Source organism: Prionailurus bengalensis, chromosome B4 (genome assembly GCF_016509475.1).
Source record: "Prionailurus bengalensis isolate Pbe53 chromosome B4, Fcat_Pben_1.1_paternal_pri, whole genome shotgun sequence".
Lineage (NCBI taxonomy): Eukaryota > Metazoa > Chordata > Mammalia > Carnivora > Felidae > Prionailurus > Prionailurus bengalensis.
The window spans coordinates 11,138,081-11,159,761 of NC_057358.1; the positions used below are offsets into that span (position 1 = coordinate 11,138,081).

Consider the following 21,681-nt stretch of genomic DNA (forward strand, 5'->3'; position numbering starts at 1 on the left):
TTTTCTATTTGTTCATTTCTTTTGTTTCTTTTTTTAAAATTTTTTTTTATAATTTAACTTTATTTTTTATTTTTTAAAATTTACATCCAAATTAGTTAGTATACAGTGAAACAATGATTTCAGGAGTAGATGCCTTAATGCCCCTTACCCATTTAGCTCATCCCCTCTCCCACAACCCCTCCAGCAACCCTCAGTTTTTTTCTCTATTAAAACCATGTCCTTTATATGAAGGACCCTGGGAGGAACTGCTGCTTGCTCTTGGTACTGCTCCTGGTACTGACTGAGTTGACTGAGCAGTGGTTTGTCTCTATGGTGTGTGTACCGTGAATTCTGCAACTGAGCCACATTCTTCTGTCAGTAATGGCTCCCAGGAAGAGGTGGAGGCCACTGACCTCTGGTGACTGTAAGGCACCAGGCTGTCTTTCCCCTTTATTCTGTGTCTCAATCTTTATCTTCTTTCTATGTACATTTACCTCATCACATTGTACATCATATATATTTATGAGCCATCTCAAGTATGTTTTGGAATAAATAAAAGGATTAATAAATCCAAGAAATGAAAGTAGATATGGGTATACATGAGTACAAATGACAATGAATGCTTAGGAGAAGGTGCAGAGAATCTACTTGGGAAGTCAGGAAAACCTTGGGAGGGGAAGCCAGATTTGAACTGGGTCTGGAAGGACATAAGGAGTTGCCTAGTCTGATGCCTATAGAGAGAACATTCCAGGTGGACACCATAATACCTACAAAGCCTGTGAAGTGAGAAGACAGGAACTACAAATAGCTTCCTGTGACTGGAGGTTAAGTTGCAAAGTGGAAACAGTAGTCAGGAAGAGGAGACTGGCCAGACTCCCCACCTTGTGAAAGACTCGGAATGTTATGTAAGTAGGAAACCATGGAGGAATTTTGAACAGGTGATCAGATTTTTGTATCAGAAAGAACCCTCCCCGTGGTACTTTGGAAGCTGAAGATGGATGAGAACTTCAGATGGTGTATCCACCCAGCTTTATTGAGGTATAATAGGACAATTTCTTTTTTTCTTTAAAACAATTTTTTAATGTTTATTTATTTTTAAGAGACAGCGTGAGTGGGGAAGGGCAGAGGGAGAGGGACACAGAGAATCCAAAGCAGGCTCTGTGCTGTCAGCACAAATCCTGACATGGGACTCGAACCCACAAACCATGAGATCATGATCCGAGCCAAAGTTAGACACTCAACCGACTGAGCCACCCAGGTGCCCCATAATAGGACAATTTCTAAGGAGGCTTCTCAATAGTCTAGGCAGGAAATCACATGGACCTGAATTAGGGCAATAGCAGTGCAGACAGAAGATGGGACCAGATTTGAGAACATTTACCAAACAACAGCTATGGGACTTAGCGGTAGATGGAGGGAGTGAGGAAGACTAGTCTCGCTTATCTCCTGGCTTCCTGACTTGGACAATTGCTATATGATGGTGATACTCACCCAAATATAAAGAGGGGGAACAGGTTTGGTAAGGAAAGCTGATGGATTCAGTTTTGAACATTTGACTTTGAGGTGGCTGAATAACATACAAGTTTCTGTCCATTACAGAAAGGCAATTAGATATGTATGTCTGGACTTAATGAAGGAATCTGATCTTGAGATACAGGTTTGGACATCATCAGGGTGAAGTTATTGAAACCACAAGGGTGGGAGAATCTCCCTGGGAGAGAGCAGAATGGGAAGAGAGCCAAGGGATAGGGTCCTGGGAAAAACAGCTTCTAAGGGGCTGGCAGGGGAAAAGTATTTCCCTAGAGAGCATCCAGAGGAGGAGAACAAGGAGTCACTGTGTCATGACCTGAAGAAGAAGTCAAATATGAGGAAGAATAACATGGCCATTGGATTTAGCCACTGGAAAGTCAAGAGTTGACTTCACGTACAGCTATTTTAGTGGAGCAGTGAGAATAGAAGCTAGACGCTACTAGCTTAAAGGGTAAAATTCCCACAAATGGTGAGATCATGACCTGAGCTGCAATCAAGAGTCAGACACAACGACTAAGCCACCCAGGTGCCCCTATTTTATTATTTTTTAAATTGAAGTATAGTTGACACACAAAGTTGTGTTAGTTTCAGGTGAACAACATAGTGGTTTGACAGGTCTATTTGTGTTATGCATTGCTCACAAGTGTAGCTACCGTCTGTCACCTAACAACGCTATTACAATATCATTGATGATGCTCCCTATGCTGTACCTTTCATCCCTGTGACTTACTCCTTCCATGGCTGGAAGTCTGTACTTCCCACACTCTTCCACCCATTTTGCCCATTCCCCGCTGCTCCTCCTCCCTCCACAATCACCAGTTTGTTCTCTGTGTTTATGGGTCTGTTTCCACTTTTGTTTGTCTTTTTGTTTCTCTTAAGCACAATCATATAGTTTTTGTCCATCTCTGTCTGACTTGTTTCACTTAGCATCGTACCCTCTAGATCCACCCATGTGGTCATACGACTGAGTAGAATCACGTTGCGTTTAATTGTCCTCTTTTGCCTCCTCAGAGATCTAATTTTGTGTTCTGCTTTTCTTTTTTATCTTAACATGCTGTGACAGTTCTTTTGATTTATTATACAGATAGGATATTAGAATAATGGATTCTAACCAAAGGTAGGCCTTCTTTTGGTAACTTTCCCCCCTTTGCTTTGTGATATGTTTTTTAAAAGCTTGTATGACACAGTTTTACTCTAACCAATCAAGGTAGATCATCTAAGAAATTAATTTTGCTTATCCTTAAAGATCGCCTTTACTGCCCACGTTGCATTCTTCTCCCCCTTTCCTTGTGCCACCTTCCCCCACATGTGTCACTCACAGGGGGCAGTAGATGTCCTTTCTCAAGAAATGAGGAGGTAACTGGAAAGAAAGCTCCCCTCTGTGCCCTTCCTCCTTTTTGAGAGGTTTGTGATGCTTTACCTTGACTGATCTATGTCCCCAGCTTTCCTTGCAATGACAGTGTTTCTGTTCTCTTCCTTTGTATTAATTAGATCAGCAACAGCCCGCTGTCAGAAGAGGCTGTCCTGGGATTTGAATATGGGATGAGCATCGAAAGCCCCAGGTTACTGCCCATCTGGGAGGCTCAGTTTGGCGATTTCTTCAATGGTGCTCAGATCATCTTTGACACGTTCATCTCTGGAGGTGGGTGTCAGCATATGCATGTGGAATGGTGCATAGCACCAGCCTCGTGGGGAGACATGAATGAGACGGGGCCATAACTGCTGTACCACAGCCCCTCAGGAGAGTTAGGGGCTGCACTGCCATCTCCTGGGGCATGGCAGCTATTGGATGGTTACAGAAGCTGCTGGAGGGCTAGGGGCCACTCGGTCACTGTACAGGCAGCACTTTCTCCAGGGCAGTGTGCTTGGCTGTAGGGAGAAGGGCATGTACCTGCCAGCTCCTAGGTAGTTTGACTTTGCGGTCTGCACTTGGGGCATGTTGCATAACTGTGACATGAATACCAAGCAGGCAGTGGGGACATAGTAGAGATTTGTGGTCAGAGTGAACGGCAGCCTTGAAAATCCACTTCCCTCGGGGCGCCTGGGTGGCTCAGTCAGTTGAGCTTTTGACCTCGGCTCAGGTCATGATCTTGAGGTTTATAAGTTCGAGACCCATGTCACAGCTCAGAGCCTGGAGCCTGCTTCGGATTCTCTCCCTCTGCCCCTCCCCCGCTCATGCTCTGTCTCTGTCTCTCTGTCGCAAAATTAAATAAAAATATTAAAAAGAAAAAGGAAGAAAGAAAGAAAGAAAGAAAGAAAGAAAGAAAGAAAGAAAGAAAGAAAAGAAAATCCACTTCCCTTAACCCAAGGATGTTCAACTATCTGAAAGCTGGTAGTGGGACATCTTTATTTTTTTGTTTTGTGTTTAAAAAAATTTTTTTTAAGTTTATTTATTTTGAAAGAGACAGAGACAGTGTGAGTGGAGGAGGGGTGGGGGGGGAGAGAGAGAGAATCCTAGGTAGGCTCTGCACTGTCAACACAGAGCCCGACCTAGGGCTCGAACTCATGAAACCATGACATCATGACCTGAGCCAAAGAGTCAGAGGCTTAACTGACTGAGCTGCCTGGGCACCCCTTGTTTTGTTTTGTTTTGTTTTGTTTTGTTTTGTTTTGTTTTGTTTTGTTTTATGAGAGGACACATGTGAGCAAGGGGCAGAGAGAGAGGGAGAGAATCCCATGAAGGGCAGAGAGGGAGAAAGAGAGGGAGAATCCCATGAGGGGCAGAGAGGGAGAGAGAGAGAGAAGCAGGTCTCACCGGAATCAGGGCTCCAGCTCACCCACTGGAAGAGGGGCTGGAACTCACAAACCCTGAGATCATGACCGGAGCCAAAGTTCAATGCTTAACTGACTGAGCCAACGAGGTGCTCCCTTATTGTTTTTAATAATCATTTACAAAAGCAGAACCTACTTATTATAAAAATTAGAGTATGTAAGGTACAAGTGTGAGTCCCCATCACCCCATTTTCGGGGGGTAACCAACCCCCTTGGATTGTTTGCACTCCAGTCGTCCCTCTGGCCGTGTTTCTCTGTGACCTCGTGGTTGTAGGGAAGAAAAGTGCCTTGAGGAGACTGGACTTTGACATGTCCAGAGACTATCCAGAAGTGTCCACACTTGCAGCCTGAGGACAGTGGGCTGTGTTGTAATTGGTGCTGTGGGGGGAAGACAAGAGCCACCAGTGCTCAGTAGGAGTCGTGTCTGCAGAGGAAGCAGAGCGGCCCATGCTGTCCTTGAAACCGGTACATTCACCTCGTGATTTGTCTCTGATCTGCCACAGCCCGTTCAGTGAGTGTGTCATATAGGGTTTCAGCCGGTAAGATGGACATTGTCCTCCTAAGCGCGTAACACTGCTGGAAAGCACACAGAATGGAAAACGACTCTAGGGGATCAGACGGCAAAGTAACGTTTGTGTCACTACTCACGTCACATCAGACGGTTCTGTTCCTGCTTCGGAGAGTTCTCACTCCCTGTCACGTGCTTTCCCAGGGGAGGCCAAGTGGCTCCTTCAGAGCGGCATTGTTATCCTGCTTCCCCATGGGTATGATGGGGCTGGACCCGACCACTCCTCTTGTCGCATAGAGCGTTTCTTGCAGGTATGTCTGCTCCCTGCTTTCTAGGTGCTTTGAAAGAGACCTACCTCCGGTGAATACTTAATATGTACCTTAAACTGTAAGGCCTTGTAGTATCTGAATGAAACGGGTTTAAGGCACTGCCAGTATTCTTTATCAACATGATGCCTTGGGTATATTAGTGTCGTGGTTTTATGGCAAAAAAGTGGTTCTTGTATGGAAAAGATCAGTGGTTTCTAAACCATGCTGATAATGAAAATCATCTACAGAGCTTTTTGTAAATAGAGATCCAGGGACCAACACCAGATCAGATTCTTCAGAGTGTGGCCTAGCCTGTATTTTTACCTAAAAAATTATTTTTGAGTAACTATAGTATTTTTTATAAAGTGACTCATGATCATTAAAAAATGTTTCAATAATCATGCAGAAATAACCACAGTTAATATTTGGTAAGGATCATTACCTATGTCTTTTTATGCATATGACTTCCTAGTATTAAGAAAATTTTCAAACATACAGAAAAGTTATAAAATTTTACAGTGAACATTCATATGCCAATCCCTTAGATTCTACCACTAATATTTTATTATACTGTACTTGTTTTTATCCCATTTACTCATCTTTCATTCTTCTATCTATAAATCTGTATTATCTGCTGATGCATTTCAGGGTAAATGGAGACGTGTGTCCACGTACAGGTCACAGATGTGTAGTCTGTACACATTATCCTAAGTGCACGAATATCATTAATTATTTTAGCATATGTGCAGATAAATGTATAGCTAGATGACAGTTTAGTCTACTGTAGAACAGTAGATAGATGGATAGTTATGTTGATAGGTAATAATACAGAAAAATGATTTTATAAAAAGTAGATTACAGAAATAAATAAACTGAAGGTTAGTTAAAGACTACATGTCAAATACAAAACTACAGTTTTGGGAAGAAATATAGGACGAGTATGCGGAAGACATCGTTTGGGAGTCATGAGTATACAGATGCGTTTCCCTTAGGACAGCCGTGTCCTTATGATTGAATTAGATGATCGGAACATTTGCTTGTTTCTTTCATTTCTCTCCCAGATGTGTGACAGTGTAGAAGAGGGGGTGGATGGAGACACAGTGAACATGTTCGTGGTACACCCAACTACTCCTGCACAGTATTTCCACTTGCTCAGGAGACAGATGGTCCGGAATTTCCGAAAACCCCTCATTGTTGCTTCTCCGAAGATGTTACTCAGGTTCCCTGTAAGTAGAAACAACTGGTTAGGAAGCCTTTCTCCTTCTGTCGTTTTTATGTGCATTTGCCTCTGTTTTCTGTATCTAATGTTATTTATTTAAAACGTCTTGGCCTTTTTAAAATTTTGATTCCAGTTAGTTAACATACAGTGTTACTTTAGTTTCAGGTGTACAATATAGTGATTCAGCACTTCCATATACATCACCTGATGCTCATCATGACAAGTGCGTTCCTTAATCCCCATCACCTATTTAACCCCACCCCACCCCACCTCCCTTTGTGTCTCATTGTATTTAAACAGAAACATCTAGGGGCGCCTGGGTGGCTCAGTCGGTTAAGTGTCCAACTTTGGCTCAGGTCATGATCTCACAGATCATGAATTCGAACCCCGTGTTGGGCTCTGTGCTGACAGGTCAGAGCCTGGAGCCTTCCTCAGATTCTGTCTCCCTCTCTCTCTGCCCCTCTCCTGCTCGCACTGTCTCACTCTGGCTCTCAAAAATAAACATTAAAACAAATTTTTAGAAACATCTTTTAATTTTAATTTTTTTAATTACAAAAATTTTTTAATGTTTATTCATTTTGGAGATAGAAAGAGAGACAGAGCAAAGGGGGGGAGGGGCAGAGAGAGAGGGAGACCCAAAATCTGCAGCAGGCTCCAGGCTCTGAGCTGTCAGCACAGAGCCCGACGCAGGGGCTCAAATTCGCTAACCGTGAGATCGTGACCTGAGCCGAAGTCAGACGCTTAACTGACTAAGCCACCCAGGAGCCCCTGACACAGATATTTTGAAATGGCAACGTGAAAGGGGCCAAGTCATAATACACATTAATTTATTTCTAAGAAATGTTGTACACCTGGGATTCTTCACCCAACTTTCATTGTACTTGCAAGATTGTCACCTGCTCCCTCAATTATTCCTCTAAAAGAGTATAATCATATTAAATATAATATATGTATGTTACTAAGTATTGAATGAACTATCAGAAATTTTATTGAGAATTTCTTTTGCTGTTTGTAACTGAGAGTTAGATTTAATTCTGGCCCTAGTTGTTGTCCACTCCTCTCCCCATGTCTAATCTATAACTTACGAAATAAGTGAGGCCTTGCTCTGGAGCCTTTAAAATATCAATAGCTTTCCTACAGATTTTCAAGCAAAATGTACTCTTATTAAGTAGTTAACTATCTTCCTTAAACATATAAGTCCTTTTAGTAATTGAAAGTGAGTACCACCGTTATTGAAGTCTGATTTCTTCCTGAAAATTAGCTACTGTCCCAGTAGGTACAAGTGATCTAGCAGAATAGAAGTCCACTCTTTGTTTCCATGGCCCATTTGGAGATGACTTACCATGTGACAAACACAACTCGGGGCTCTAGGGAGTTTGCCTGTCAAGTGGTACCTAAATTCTACCCCAATTTCCCACCCAGCTCTCAACTCCAGCTCCTTTTTTTTTTTTCTTAGTGAGCTCTTTACCCAATGCAGGGCTTGAACAGAGATCAAGAGTCACATGCTCTACTGACTGAGCCAGCCAGGTGCCCCTCCAGCCCCTTTTGATTCCCACTATAGGAAGTGTGAGCTGACCAAGGGCTCTGGTTCAGGTTGGAAAAAGATTGATTCTATTATGCATTATTGAGCAACAAGAATAAATAAAGAATATATATTTATATATAATGTATCTATTTATAACTCATGTAATATATAAATATAATACATTTTATTTTATAATATATATTCATTTTTATTTTATTCTCTTCGCTAATATTATTTTTTTAGGTTACATCACAGTGTCTTGTGTCAGCGAGGCTGCCTATCAGTGGCCCAGTCAAAGTGTCACCTTCCCAGTTGGGACTAGACTATAGGGAAATGAACTAGATGAGGAAATGGAATCCACTCCCCAACCTTACCCTCATTAATGGTCTATTCTGAGTTCTTTGCAACAAGTACTTATTTAAATTGAACTCCTTAATACCATTTCTTTTCATCACAGAAATGTTTGTGTATTGTTCCTGGTTTGTTCTGTGACTCATTAGGTTTCACTTGTAAATTATGGTTAAAATCCTAAAGACAGAAATCATTGCCCTGGCTGAGCTGTTTTCATTCACAGATTCCATGAACTGCCCCCTCCAATTCCAAGAAATTAAAGCATACTTTTGATGGATATTAAAGTGTGATTGAACTGAAATGTTGATTCTTAAAATGTTATTGTGGCATCAGACAATAGGCAATTTTAAGTCACTTTGAACAAATAATTTTATTCTGAAATATACAGAATCGATATTTTTGGGAAAGATATTGTGCTTATTGGTACACATGTTTACATACAATGCTAGGAGGGAAATTTGTTGTTATTTCTTGGTAAAGATCCCTTATAAGTAAGGCACCTTCGGCTCCTTGCCTTCAGCTGCTAGATTTGTGGCCTTTTTCCCTCTCCTTAGGCAGCCGTATCAAGTCTTCACGAAATGGCACCAGGAACAACATTCAAGCCGGTCATTGGTGATTCATCTGTGGATCCCAAAAAGTAATTTGATGTGTATCTCTGTTCTCATACTCTGCGGTAGAATTTTAATTAGTGGGGAAACTAGTTCATGTTAAGGAGCCCAAAGTGACCCAAATCTCCAGTATCCTGATAGAAGAAAGTCCTTTGCATCCATGGGGTAGGAGTTAGAATATGTGCGGAAGAGGCATACATTGCTGGATAAGACTTGCCAGGGCACAGCATGAGACTGAACCCAACCACAGAGACCCCCATTCCTTCAGTAATGAAGCATTTTCATCTGCGCGGTTTCCTCCTTTTCTGATACAATTCTTTCAGACATTTCTCCTCTACCACATTGTCCCTTTTCTACCCAACAGTGTTAAGAGTCTAGTGTTCTGCTGTGGCAAACATTTCTATGCCCTACTGAAGCAAAGAGAATCCTTGGAGGCCAAGAAGGGTGACTTTGCCATCATCCGATTAGAAGAACTCTGTCCTTTCCCAGTGGATTCGTTACAGCAAGAGATGAGCAAATACAAACATGTTAAAGGTATGGCACTGGTCTTGTTGGGATTCTTCTGGATTCAGATACCTGAAACCTATTCCAGCTATCTCATGTGAAAAGAGGTTTGGGGGCAGAGAGAGTCATTAGGAAACAACCTTGGAGTCTAGAAATATGAAAAAAAAAAATACTGCTAGAGCCAATGTCTCCTTGTCTTTTCTGGTATCCCTTTCAGTCTCCCCTTCTCTCACTTAAGACATGTCATTTCTTGAGAGGCTGGAGGTAATCTCTGCTATAATATTACTTTGGATAAATTGATGTAACTGTAAAAGGCAAGGCTTTTTTTTTGGCTGCAATAATTGGACTGGAATAACTGGACATCTCTATGCATTGGGTACAGAAATTAACTCAAGATCACAGACCTAAATGTAAAACGTAAAACTCTAAAACTTCTAGGAGAAAACCTTCATGGCCTTCCGTTAGGCAAAAAGTTCTTAGATGTAACACTAAAAGAACATCAGATAACAGAAAAATTGGACTTTATCAAAGCAGAAAGCTTTTGCACTGCTGAAAGGTGTTGCAGAGCAAATGGAAAGACGAGACGCAGACTGGGAGAAAGTATTTGCAAATACATATGTGACAAAGGACTATCCAGATTGTTCAGAGAGTGTCCAAAACTCAACAGCAAGAAAAACAAATAATCCGAGTTTTTAAAATGTGCAAAAGATTTGAACCAAAGAATGGGAGGGCAAACAACCATTAAAAAAAAGATGCACAACTATAATCAGTGATAAGGGAGATGCAAGTGAAACCCAAATGAGATACAACCACACACCTATTAGAATGGCTCAAATTAAAACAATAAGTTGGCAGTATCCAAGGCTGATGAGGAAGCAAAGCACCCGGAACCTGCATTCACTGCAGGAAGGAATGGAAACTGGTGTAGTCGCTCTGGAAACATGTGTCAGTTCCTTACAATGTTACACACAGAGTTACCGTACAGCCCAGCGGTTCACTTGGAGGTATTTGTCCAAGAGGAATGAAAACATGTTCACAGAAAAATGTCTATAGCAGCTTCATCCATAATTGCCCCAAACTACCAGCACATCCTTCAGCCTGCGGATGGATACATAATCCATGTTACATTCTTACAATACCTACTGCTCAGGAATAAGAGCGTGACCTATGGCTATAGGCAAAATCACAAATGGATTTTGCCAGTTCAAGGGAGCCAGAACCAAAGGCTACATAATATGATTCCATTTATCTGATGTTCTGGAAAAGGCATAAACTTTAGGGAGAGAGGAAAGATCAGTGGTTGCCAGAGGTTGGGTGGGTGGAGGGGTTGCCTTGAAAGGGCCAGGTTGAGGGAATTTGGGGGATTGATAGAATTTTTCTGTATCACAAGTGAGGTGCTGGATACACGACTATGCGTTTGTCAAAAAAAAAAAAAAAAAAAAAGCCAAGTAACACTATGCCATATTGGAAAGGCATATATTTACTTGAGGAGAGCTATCCATACATACACGCTGTATATGTACATATGTGTATAAAAATGGATATGATGTGTCTATGTGTGTAGATACATAGTGTATGTATGTATTCACTGTGTGTATACATACATACATATATATATATGTATAGAGTGTGTGTGTGTGTGTGTGTGTGTGTGTTATTGTACATTTACCTGGAATACTGAAATGAACTTTCTTCTGTTACAGATTTTATTTGGAGTCAGGAGGAGCCTCAGAACATGGGTCCATGGTGCTTTGTTTCTCCCAGGTTTGAAAAGCAACTGGCCTGCAAGGTAATGGCTTTCTGTCTTGTAATGTTTTGTGTATGTGTGTTATTTCTCCTGGAGTGCCAAGAAATGCGTTTGTCCCCTGTGAGCCTGATGCAGGCTGGAACCCATGAACCGTGAACCCATGATCTGAGCCAAAGTTGGGTGTTTAACCAACTGAGCCACCCAAACGCCCCTCCAGTTGTTTTAAAGATAAACAAAAACATAAAATCTAATTTTAGGCTCTTTTCTCAGAATAAAATGTTGCATGTTTATCAAGAAAGACACATATGTGTACATGCTAGTATCATGTAAGAAAAAAATGATTATCCTTCAAACAGTAAAAGCCCTTCCCTGTCATCTACTTTTCCCACTAGTCCATTCAGAAGCCTTGTCCCAAAGCTCAGTATCCAGCCCTGGGGAGCAGGGTGATGAGCGGGTTTATTTTACAATGTGGGAGAAAAGGTGCCCAGTAACACTTGTCCCAGGCTCATCTGCATAGCTGGCACCCATCAAAGGCCAAATTCTTCCTGATCATGTTGTAGGAAGGGAAGAACAATGAGAAGAGCAAATGTACTTCTCTTTATCTTCCTATTCTGCTTCGATCAGGACTCAGTTTACACATTTGTTACTAGTTTGCTGGGCCCAAGTCATTTTCACCTATAGATCTAATTTAGGAAAATCTGCAGGTTAAACCAACTAATAATTACTGAAGAACAGGACCTAATTCAAGAATTCATCTCACCTCATGGTGCCTGGAATTTAGTTTTTAGTCGTGATAAATATCTCCTTCCAGTCTATTCTAGGTAACTCATTATTTTGCCCAAAAGGTGATTTGTGGTTAAACAAGCTAAGAGAAATGCATGGGCTGCCTTGGGAGAAGGAAGCAGGGCTCTCATCAGGTTCAAATGCCATCTTATTTCTTTTCTGCTCCAATGACAGCTCCGTCTCGTGAGCCGACCCCCTTTGCCAGCACCCGCTGTAGGAATTGGCACCCTTCACCTGCAGCAGCATGAAGATGTCCTCACCAAGACCTTTGCTTGATGGTGTCCCTCGAATCACTACTACTTCCTTTAAGAAAACTTCCGCGAAAAGAAAGGCTTGCTTCTGTACTGTCCCCTTCCATTAGGTAACATGAAAAGCCTATGTTCCTCTAAGATGTTGGGATTCATGGGGGCAGTTTAATCAGAGTATGTGGAATAGCCAAGGGCGTGAATTATCCATGAATACATGAATCTGACCAGTCCATTGTAGCCTTAAAGGTACAGCAGTGTTTTGTTTTGGTTCTGAGTTGTAGAGCTAATTCAATGAACCAGATTTTTTCAGGCCACTCTTTCTCATTAGCTAACTAGTTCGTTAGGTGGAAAAGTTCGTTAGGAAAAGTTTGTTAGCTGGAATTTGCAGCTCCATCCAGATGACCTCAACATTACTTCTCCGTTTGCTTGATGCGTGTCACTTCATTAATTCTGCCATTGTGACTATCAGTATTTTCTTTTGACGTAATATCTAGTGCTGCTTTCCAGCCACTGTGAAGAATGTTTCACCAAATGCTGCAGCAAAACCATATTAGTCCTGATTCGTGTTTTTCAGGATAGTTGTTTTCACCTGTTGTCCTTATATATCGGTCCCATTCAATACAAGTCTCTGGATGTATAATCTTTTTGCACAGTATTATTAAGGAGTTTTAGCTACAATGAAATTGATTTGTGGGCTACATAGTATCTTTCCCCCCCTAAATTGTTATCTTGATATTTTTAATTGACTTTGGGTATCTGATGTGGGGATTTCAGCTCCTGGTCAGTCAGTCTTACTTCTGAAAGGTATGACAACGTGATGTGATGTTCATTCACAGTGTTTAAGGAGCTTTTTAACTTTGATGCTGGAGACTTCCCAGCACCAGGTACTTGGGGATTTACAGAGATCACCAACCCAGTCTGTTACTTCTGAAACTTTGTGGACACATAACTAAACGGCAGCAAATGGTGTAGCTTTACGTGGCTCAGTGCTGCAGAGACTCGGCCATCTACCATTCTTGTGCCATGACATTTTTCTCAGAGGTGATGGAGGACATGCTGGGGCACTTTTCCTGGCAGCTGGTAATGTCTTTCAGAATCGATGTGTAGGTTATTCTGGCCACAGGAGTGGATTCATGATTCACATCTTAAACGTATGCGTTAGTGTATTGATTTAATATTTCTGTAAAACTCACATCCTTTTTTTATCCCTATGCACCTTAATGCTTCCTTCCTGTGTCAGGCCTTATAAATCACGTAACTTTGTGCCATGCATGTAAATCGGTAAAATTACAAAGGTCCCTTTAATGAGAATGGTTTTCAATGTGGTATACTGAAGTGGAAACACATAAAAGCACTGTCATGTTTTTCAGATCTCTTGGCTAAACATTTCAAAGTTTAAGCACATAATGAGATGGAAAACTGGTTTGTTTTTTTCATTTTTTTTAAGTTCAGTTTAGATTTCTCCAAATTTCTAACTTTTCATCTCTGGTATCTTATTATACTTCTCCACCTCGAGCCATCAAATGTGTCTTCTGAAAAAGAAGATGTCTCCTGTATCTTAACCTTCTTACTCTCAATCATGATTGCAACACGGGTCAGCATCTTGAATCACCTTGTAGGAAGGGACCATTTAAAGAATTCCAAATCAAATGCTCTCATGAGAAAGTATGGGATAAAAATATAATCACAAAGTAAAATAAAAATATTTTATTATATTTCTCAGAGAGATTCGATAATGTGATATTTGTATCCTGTTTATATCTATGCTAATTAAGTTCATGTTCAATGAAGAGCAGACTTAAATGGGGTATTCAGTGAATAGAAATTTTAACAACCAGGAAAAAAATGTTCATTTTGTCTCAGGTGACATATTCATTGTAAAATAAATTTTTCTTCCTTAAGAACCATTTTTCCTCTGTCTCCTTCTCTCTCTGCCCCTCCCCTACTCGCTCTCTCTATCTCTCAAAAATAAATAAAACATTAAAAAAGAGGTGGGGGGTGGCGCCTGAGTGGCTCAGTTGGTTGAGCGTCCGACTTCAGCTCAGGTCATGATCTCATGATTTGTGAGTTCGAACCCTGCATTGAGCTCTCTGCTGTCGACGTGGAGCCGGCTTCAGATCCTCTGTCTCCCTCTGTCTCTGCCCCTTCCATACTTGCTCCGTCTCTCTCTCAAACATAAATAAACCATTTTAAAAAAGAACCATTTTGCTCAGTTTTCTGTCTGCATACTATGAGGAAAATATTCTAAAGCATAACCTCTTTTAGCCTGACTGTAATTACCTCTGAAGTTTTATTATTTAAAAATTCCTTGACTGACAATAGAAATCGTATCCCTTCTACAAAACTGAGGAACTACAGTTGAAAGAAATTAGGGATTATACAGGAAGGAAGTCACAGATAAGAGTCAAGACTTTTAGATCCTGGGGTTCCAAAAGCTTCACCTCCATTTCTCTTGGATTTACTTGGGTATTTGGTTTTCATCTTCAGCTTCTCATAAGTTTCAGGCTAAAACCGTCATATTTTCAGGACATTTGGACAACATGCTTAAATCCTCAATATTTATAACCCATGATGACACAAATAAACAACTCCTAAATTACTCTATGGAAGTTGTAGTTCATTGTCATGGTTGTATTTAAATCTGATAAAACAGTCTAAAGCACACTGTCATTTCCCCAAATGACATTTGCAAAATCAGTTAATTTTAGAAAGCTTTTAGTAAAAGTGTGTTACTCTAGAGCTGTTTCCCTGTGTCTTCTCTGATTCATATGGAGAACAGGCTACAAATGAACAAAAATAAGAAATGACCCTGTAAGAGTAGAATGGTATTTCCTCAATAGTTTATTGGACATCTGCATATATGGCATTGTTCTGGACATTAGAAATACACAGGAACAAAAGAGAACATGGTTTGCCATTTGTCCTCAGTTGGACTAACCATCTATTTGAGAAGACAAAGTATTTTACACGTAGGGAGAAATGTTCTTGTTGGATGTCCTAAGACAGTGTGGGATGTCAAGGTAGAGTGAGATTCCTGACAGCTGTAGATTAGGTGGCATATTGTGGTTATACAAGAAAAAGTCCTGAGTAGCACGTAGTAGCAGAAAGACTGAGGGATGTTGAAAGGGTAATTCACAGCAGTGATCTAGAGTGTTAAAGTTTATTCCAGGCTCTTACTTGAAAGATGGAGTTGTAGCAGAAATAGAAAGTAAAGAGAAGTGCAAACAACTTTCCTTCTGTCAATTAGACTTTCAATTTCACACATCTTTACTGAAAGGAAATTATATTCATGAAACTACCTCATAATCTAGGGTCAAAACTGTATGTAAGTCAACCATTTGCAAGTCACTGTAGATGATGCCATCTAGCAGTTTATGGATAATAGGGAAGATTAGACAAGTATGAAAATGATTAATACAAAGTAGAGTGAGGTAAGAATTATGTCATAGGATGTGAGGTTATAACTAGGGCAAACTGGATTTTCCCGAAGTGGCTAGAGCAGTATTTTGCTCCATCTGCCCTTCCAGAACCTTGCCACAACCACACCTAGTGGTAGAGTCAAACTTCCACCTCTCTTGAGATTGAGCAGGACTTTGTGGATGCCTCTATGAATATGATACACTGAAAGTGATGTTGCGTCACTAACAAGGTCCCCCTTGGCACCCAGCGGCCATGTTGTGAGGAAGCCCAGGCAATGTGAAGAAGGACTGTGGAAATACTGGAACTGACAGCTTCAGCTGAGGTCTTAGCGCACAGCCAGCTGCAAATGCTGGACTTGTGAGAGAGCCTTCTGATTATTCAAATCCCCAGCCTTGGAGCTATCCCAGATGACCCCAATTAGAGCAGAGACCTGTGCATCCCCAGCCTAAATTGCCGTGTGTGTGTGTGTGTGTGTGTGTGTGTGTGTGTGTGTGTGTTCAAAGATAAATAATGCCCCACACGGGTTACAATGGTCAGGACAGCTTTTAACCAGTAGTATACTATTGCAGTAGAAAAGAGAGTCCAAAAGGGCTAGTATCCAAGAGCTCACCAAACTCCACACTCAAAAAACAAATAATCCAGTGAAGAAATGGGCAGAAAACATGAATAGACACTTCTCTAAAGAAGACATCCAGATGGCCAACAGGCACATGAAAAGATGCTCAACGTCGCTCCTCATCAGGGAAATACAAATCAAAACCACACTCAGATGTCACCTCACGCCAGTCAGAGTGGCCAAAATGAACAAATCAGGAGACTATAGATGCTAGCGAGGTTGTGGAGAAACGGGAATCCTCTTGCACTGTTGGTGGGAATGCAAACTGGTGCAGCCGCTCTGGAAAACAGTGTGGAGTTTCCTCAAAAAATTAAAAATAGTCCTACCCAATGACCCAGCAGTAGCACTGCTAGGAATTTACCCAAGGGATACAGGAGTACTGATGCATAGGGGCACTTGTACCCCAATGTTTATAGCAGCACTCTCCACAATAGCCAAAATGTGGAAAAGGCCTAAATGTCCATCCACTGATGAATGGATAAAGAAATTGTGGTTTATATATACAATGGAGTACCATGTGGCAATGGGAAAGAATGAAATATGGCCCTTTGTAGCTACGTGGATGGAACTGGAGAGGGTTATACTAAGTGAGATAAGCCATACAGAGAAAGACAGATACCATATATTTTCACTCTTATGTGGATCCTGAGAAACTGAACAGAAACCCATGGGGGAGGGGAAGGAAAAAAAAAAAGAAAAAAAAGAGGTTAGAGTGGGAGAGAGAGCCAAAGCATAAGAGACTCTTAAAAACTGAGAACAAACTGAGGGTTGATGGGGGGTGGGAGGGAGGGGAGGGTAGGTGATGGGCATTGAAGAGGGCATTTTTGGGATGAGCACTGGGTGTTGCATGGAAACTAATTTGACAATAAATTTCATATAATAATAAAAAAAAAGAGAGTCCAGAGTGAACTGAACTCAACTTTAATTTGTACAGAGGCAACTGGAGTTTTAAAGGGAAATTAAAGGAACAGGGAGGGGGTGGGTGGGGCTCAGTAGAGTCAGGGAAGTGAAAAATTACAGAGAGCTGGAAGGAGGAAGGATTGGTCCATGTGACAGACACCCTTGTGGGTTTGTTAGCTGGTGCCTATGGAAGTTAGGCTCCTACCCTCCTCAGAGTCTGGGAGACAGAAACCCTTATCTTCAGGTGTTGGTAAATTCTTCTGGCAGTTTTGAGTTTTCCAAGGCAGATTCTCTAAGGGAGAGCTAATGTCATCTTAGGGATGGAGCTGTCAGAAATTTTGTTTCTGTTTTAGTCTCTCTAGTCCAAGGTAAAGCCTAGTGGAGAAAGGGCTCATAGGAGGCTGGATGGAGTTTGGTCAAGGGGAAAAATCTCTCTCTCTCTCTCTCTCTCTCTCTCTCTCTCTCTCTCTCACACACACACACACACACACACACACACACACACACACGAATCATTTGTTTCCTTCTTGGACACAGATCTAAGCATTAGAACAGATCACTGGATTTGGTGATTATGGGTCATTAGTGGCCTTTGAAATAGCTTGTTTTATTAGAAGTTAGAGCAGAAGTTACACTGCAGGGGGTTAAAATTGAGTTAGGAAATACATTTGAACGGCTTCTGTGTGTCAATCTTGTCCTTTAATTTTGACACCTTTAGTTCGCAGCTATTATCCTTATTTTACTGATGTAGCTCAGAAAGGTTAATTGCCTGAAGGCATTAAGAAGGAGAGGAGGGATTAAACTGTGGGGCTGGCTGATTTCTAGGATTGCTTTCCTTTACACCACGCTGTCCGGGAAGGGTAAAGAGGACAAAATCCTGATCTCTGTATGCCAGAGAAGCTGAAGAAGGATCACGTGTAATAGTGGAAAGTTCATAAGCTATTAACCATAGCCAAAGTGTCACAGATTTTTGAAAGCTTCCAAGAAGTTCCGATAAGGCGGGAGCAAAATAAAAAAGGCTGTTAGGGTCAACACTGGTTCTCCGGACGGCTTAGCTCCACGTCTCAGGGCCGCGACCCTCGGGCGGCCGCTTCGGCCGGGTCTTGACCCGTCGCGCGGGGCGCCCGGGAGGCCTGGGCCGGACCAGGCGGTCGAGGAAACCGCAACTGCTTGACACCAAGCTCGCAGACGAGCTCAGGCAGGAAAGGCTCTAGCCGCCATGGTCTCGCCCAAGCTCCCGAAGCCCGCAGCAACGCGGGAGCACGCCCACAGGAGCGCCGGCGGTAGCCATGGCAACGCGCTGGGGCGTCCGCCGCGCTGCCTGCCAACTGCCTGGGCCTCATCGGGGGGCGGGGCCGGGCGGGGGCCGGCGCGCGGGTCACGTGGTCCAGGGCGGAGTCTGCGCGGGGCCGGCCGGAGCGCGTCGGGAGCGGGCGGGGAGACCCAAGCCGCGGGACCCGAGCGAAGGCAGTGCCGAGGCCGCTGTGCCCCGCCGGGTCGCTTCAGCCGCCGCCATGGGCAGTGAGTAGCGTCGGCGCGGCTCTCGCCGGGGTGCGGGCCCCGACGGGCTGCGGACGGTGGGGCGGGCGCCCGCCCGGGGTGGCCCAGCCTGGGGGCCGGAGAGGCACGGGCCGCGCCGGGCCCCTGCGGCGGGCGCGGGCCGGGGGCCTCCGCCGAGGCTCCTCCGGCGGTGCGGCCTTGCCCCGGCTGCCTGCGGGGGCCCGCACCCGGAGGCCCGGGGTTTGCGCTCGCTGGGTGGTGAGGAGCGGGGGACGGCGAGGGGCGGCCAGTGGTTTTGGGGGCGGGGAGTTAGGGAAGCGAGTGAAACCTGGACCACTTCTGATTTTTCAGGAGCTTAGGAAGCTCGTATTTTTATTTCCAAATCACCCTTCCTTGGCGTGTTAGTTGGGATGAATAAAGCGCCCTGGCTTGTTTGGTTTTTTAGAAAGTGATGCATGGCATATATATATATGTTAGGGGAGGAAAGAAGCGCGATTGGTAGCATAGCGTTTTCCCTAAAATTTTCATTTCAGTCATTTTGTAGCGTTTACTGAAAACTCACTGTGTGTCAGGCTGTGTAAACCTCAGGGTAGGGACAAGGCCTTGAATTATGGGCATCTTTGAGGGCCATCTCCTAAACACTCAACACCACATGTATTCACATAGATACTTACATAGCTGTTCAGATGTTTGTTGGATGAGTGGGTGAGTGCAAACGGGAGCCGTGCCCCCATTGGCCAACTAGTGGACATTTAGAAAGGAAGTAGAGGAGACCCCTGACCTTGAATTTACAGTATAATCGGTGAAATTCTGCAACACAAGAATGGACAAGTGGCTGACAAAAGCATTGTTTGAACTCTCCAACACAAATGATCATAAAAAGCCGAGAAATCTGGGAGGGGATTTGGATTGAGGTGGGGCAGAAAAGGGATAAAGGAGTCTAGGAAGTTCCCGATGTGATTAATATTTGTTTTGCATAGAGAATACTTCTTCCATAATTCATATTTGCTTTCCAAATAGTCCAGAATCGTACTTGGGCAGTGAATATCTTCCCATGAGAATGTCTGAATTCTTTTGTTCAAACATCAGTGGCTGCCATCATTTTGAGAGTTTCATGAGATTATCGAGTCAACTTTTGGTTAACTGTGAGAGCGTAGTTACTCAGGTCCGTGTTAAAACAATTTCGTGATGTTAGTATACAGAATCCAGTGTCTGTAGGGGAAGATGATCATAACTAATAGCTAGTTGTGCCTTCTTGTGTTTCTGCACATTACAGACGCTGGCAAAGACTGAGAGAATATCATCTTCATTCTCCCGTTCTTTGGCAGGAATTGACTTAAGCTATGCCAGAAGATAGTGTCTATCCTTAAAGAACCTTGGTTTATCTTACTTTTGTATATAATGAGTTCTCTGGGAAAGCAGTACTTTCTAATGAAATGTAATTGTCATTTTCTGGGCTGATTATTACACATACACAAGTACTTTGAGATTGTTATGTGGGAGAGCAACCAGGCAATGAATGTTGACTTAGTGAAATGAAGTAGAGATTGTATGCTTCAAAAAGAGCTATCTATATAGCAGGTGATTCTGCGATGTTTCTCACGTATCCATTTCAGCGTCTTTCCATCTAAAGTCAGTCCTGCAGTCTAGTCCATTTCCTGTTGTACTTTCCTTCTGTATTCCTCCTCTGGTAGGTCTTATTTTCTTCTCTGGCGTATTGTGGGTAACGTAGTAGACTGCATTTGCTTCCTTTGATGTATTTTGATGCTCGTTGAATTATTCCTTTTCTATATATTATAAAGCTGGATTCAAGCATGAGGAAGCAAAATCATGGTAAAAGAATGCTTGTATTGCTTCCAGTGACTAAACCCTTAAACCTTTTGGATTCTTTTGTCCCTTGAATTATTTCTCTTTCCTGATGTATTTGAAATGGAGAACACCATGATTACTTTTGGAGGTAGGAATGGGATGGATTGCCATTGAAAGTTAGAGAACATTTGTATTTGTTTCTGTGAAAAGGTACATCTCTTTTTAAAAACTTTGTGATAGGGACATTTATTCTTTCTTTCTTTTTTTTTTTTTAACAGTCAAGTTTTTAGAAGTTATCAAACCTTTCTGTGCAGTTCTACCAGAAATTCAGAAACCTGAAAGGAAAGTAAGTATACCATTTTGGTAATATAGAGGGCAGCTAAATGACTTGTGCTCCTGATGGATTTACCATCCCCAACCCTCTTAGGGTGTAATTGGAGAAATATTACCTGCTCCTCCTCGCAAGAGGCACAAAGTGAGTAGAACTAGTATGGGCCAGTGTAAATCCAGATAGGTTATCTTGTGGTCTTAAAAATGACGGTTCTTTGAGGTTGACATTTCCAAACCAAGTGTTTCTTTGGCCTACCTGTTAGATAAGATACTCTTCTATCTCTGGTGATCCCACTGCACTATGAATGACCCAGTCTGCTGGGTCACTTTGGAGGACTACAGCTGTTTTACATAAATGAATTAAATTGTGCAAGTATAGACCTCACATTTCTTGATCATTCAGTACAAAGAAAAATTACAGAAATGCATTCAGAAAATAATGTGACTGTATCACATTGTTCTTCCATCACTGTACACTTCTGGAGCTAAGGTATTTAAATTCAGAAATAGTGTACTTTGAGGTTTTAAAAATAGTTGTTCCAGGTCCATGTTAGGCATCCCAAGAAGCTCTAGCTTTTCATATTCCGTGAAATATTCGTAGCATATTATCATGGGCACCCCAGCTTTGCACAATGCCGTTAACTGAAGTGCATGCGTATTGGGTCTGTGTCTTGCATGTTGTCCTTTTTGGTTTCCGTTAACGTCGTGCGGTGTGATGGGGCCTGTATGTAACTTACTTAACTCTTGGAAAAGGAAAGAAAGTTACGTTCGAAAAGTTGAGCTGTTTGCTTTGGCTGCTACTAACTAGGTGAGAGTATTGTAATAGCAACTAATAGGAGCATGTCACGATGTGGAATGTTATGCTTTAATGTGGAATTTTGCCCTGTGATTGCGGTTTCCTGGTTTTGATGGCTCATCCTCATTTTGTTGTACAGATCCAGTTTAGAGAGAAGGTACTATGGACTGCTATAACTCTCTTCATTTTCTTAGTATGTTGTCAGGTATGTAAACCAAATACTAATTA

At 42.3% G+C, this 21,681-nt stretch overlaps 2 protein-coding genes across 4 annotated transcripts in view; both read left to right on the forward strand.

The window, feature by feature from the left end:
* DHTKD1 (dehydrogenase E1 and transketolase domain containing 1) overlaps window positions 1-13,989 on the forward strand; it is a 51,644-nt gene extending 37,655 nt beyond the window's left edge. For both annotated transcript variants that reach the window (XM_043564734.1, XM_043564735.1), the window contains exons 11-17: window positions 3,001-3,151; window positions 4,994-5,100; window positions 6,159-6,323; window positions 8,747-8,829; window positions 9,165-9,334; window positions 11,008-11,093; window positions 12,009-13,989. In XM_043564734.1, coding sequence (XP_043420669.1) covers window positions 3,001-3,151; window positions 4,994-5,100; window positions 6,159-6,323; window positions 8,747-8,829; window positions 9,165-9,334; window positions 11,008-11,093; window positions 12,009-12,110 — 864 coding nt within the window. In that variant the 3' untranslated portion in view covers window positions 12,111-13,989. The remainder of the gene's footprint in view (window positions 1-3,000; window positions 3,152-4,993; window positions 5,101-6,158; window positions 6,324-8,746; window positions 8,830-9,164; window positions 9,335-11,007; window positions 11,094-12,008) is intronic.
* A 4,422-nt stretch (window positions 13,990-18,411) lies between these two features.
* SEC61A2 (SEC61 translocon subunit alpha 2) overlaps window positions 18,412-21,681 on the forward strand; it is a 34,834-nt gene continuing 31,564 nt past the window's right edge. For both annotated transcript variants that reach the window (XM_043561915.1, XM_043561916.1), the window contains exons 1-3: window positions 18,412-18,539; window positions 20,606-20,673; window positions 21,593-21,658. In XM_043561915.1, coding sequence (XP_043417850.1) covers window positions 18,533-18,539; window positions 20,606-20,673; window positions 21,593-21,658 — 141 coding nt within the window. In that variant the 5' untranslated portion in view covers window positions 18,412-18,532. The remainder of the gene's footprint in view (window positions 18,540-20,605; window positions 20,674-21,592; window positions 21,659-21,681) is intronic.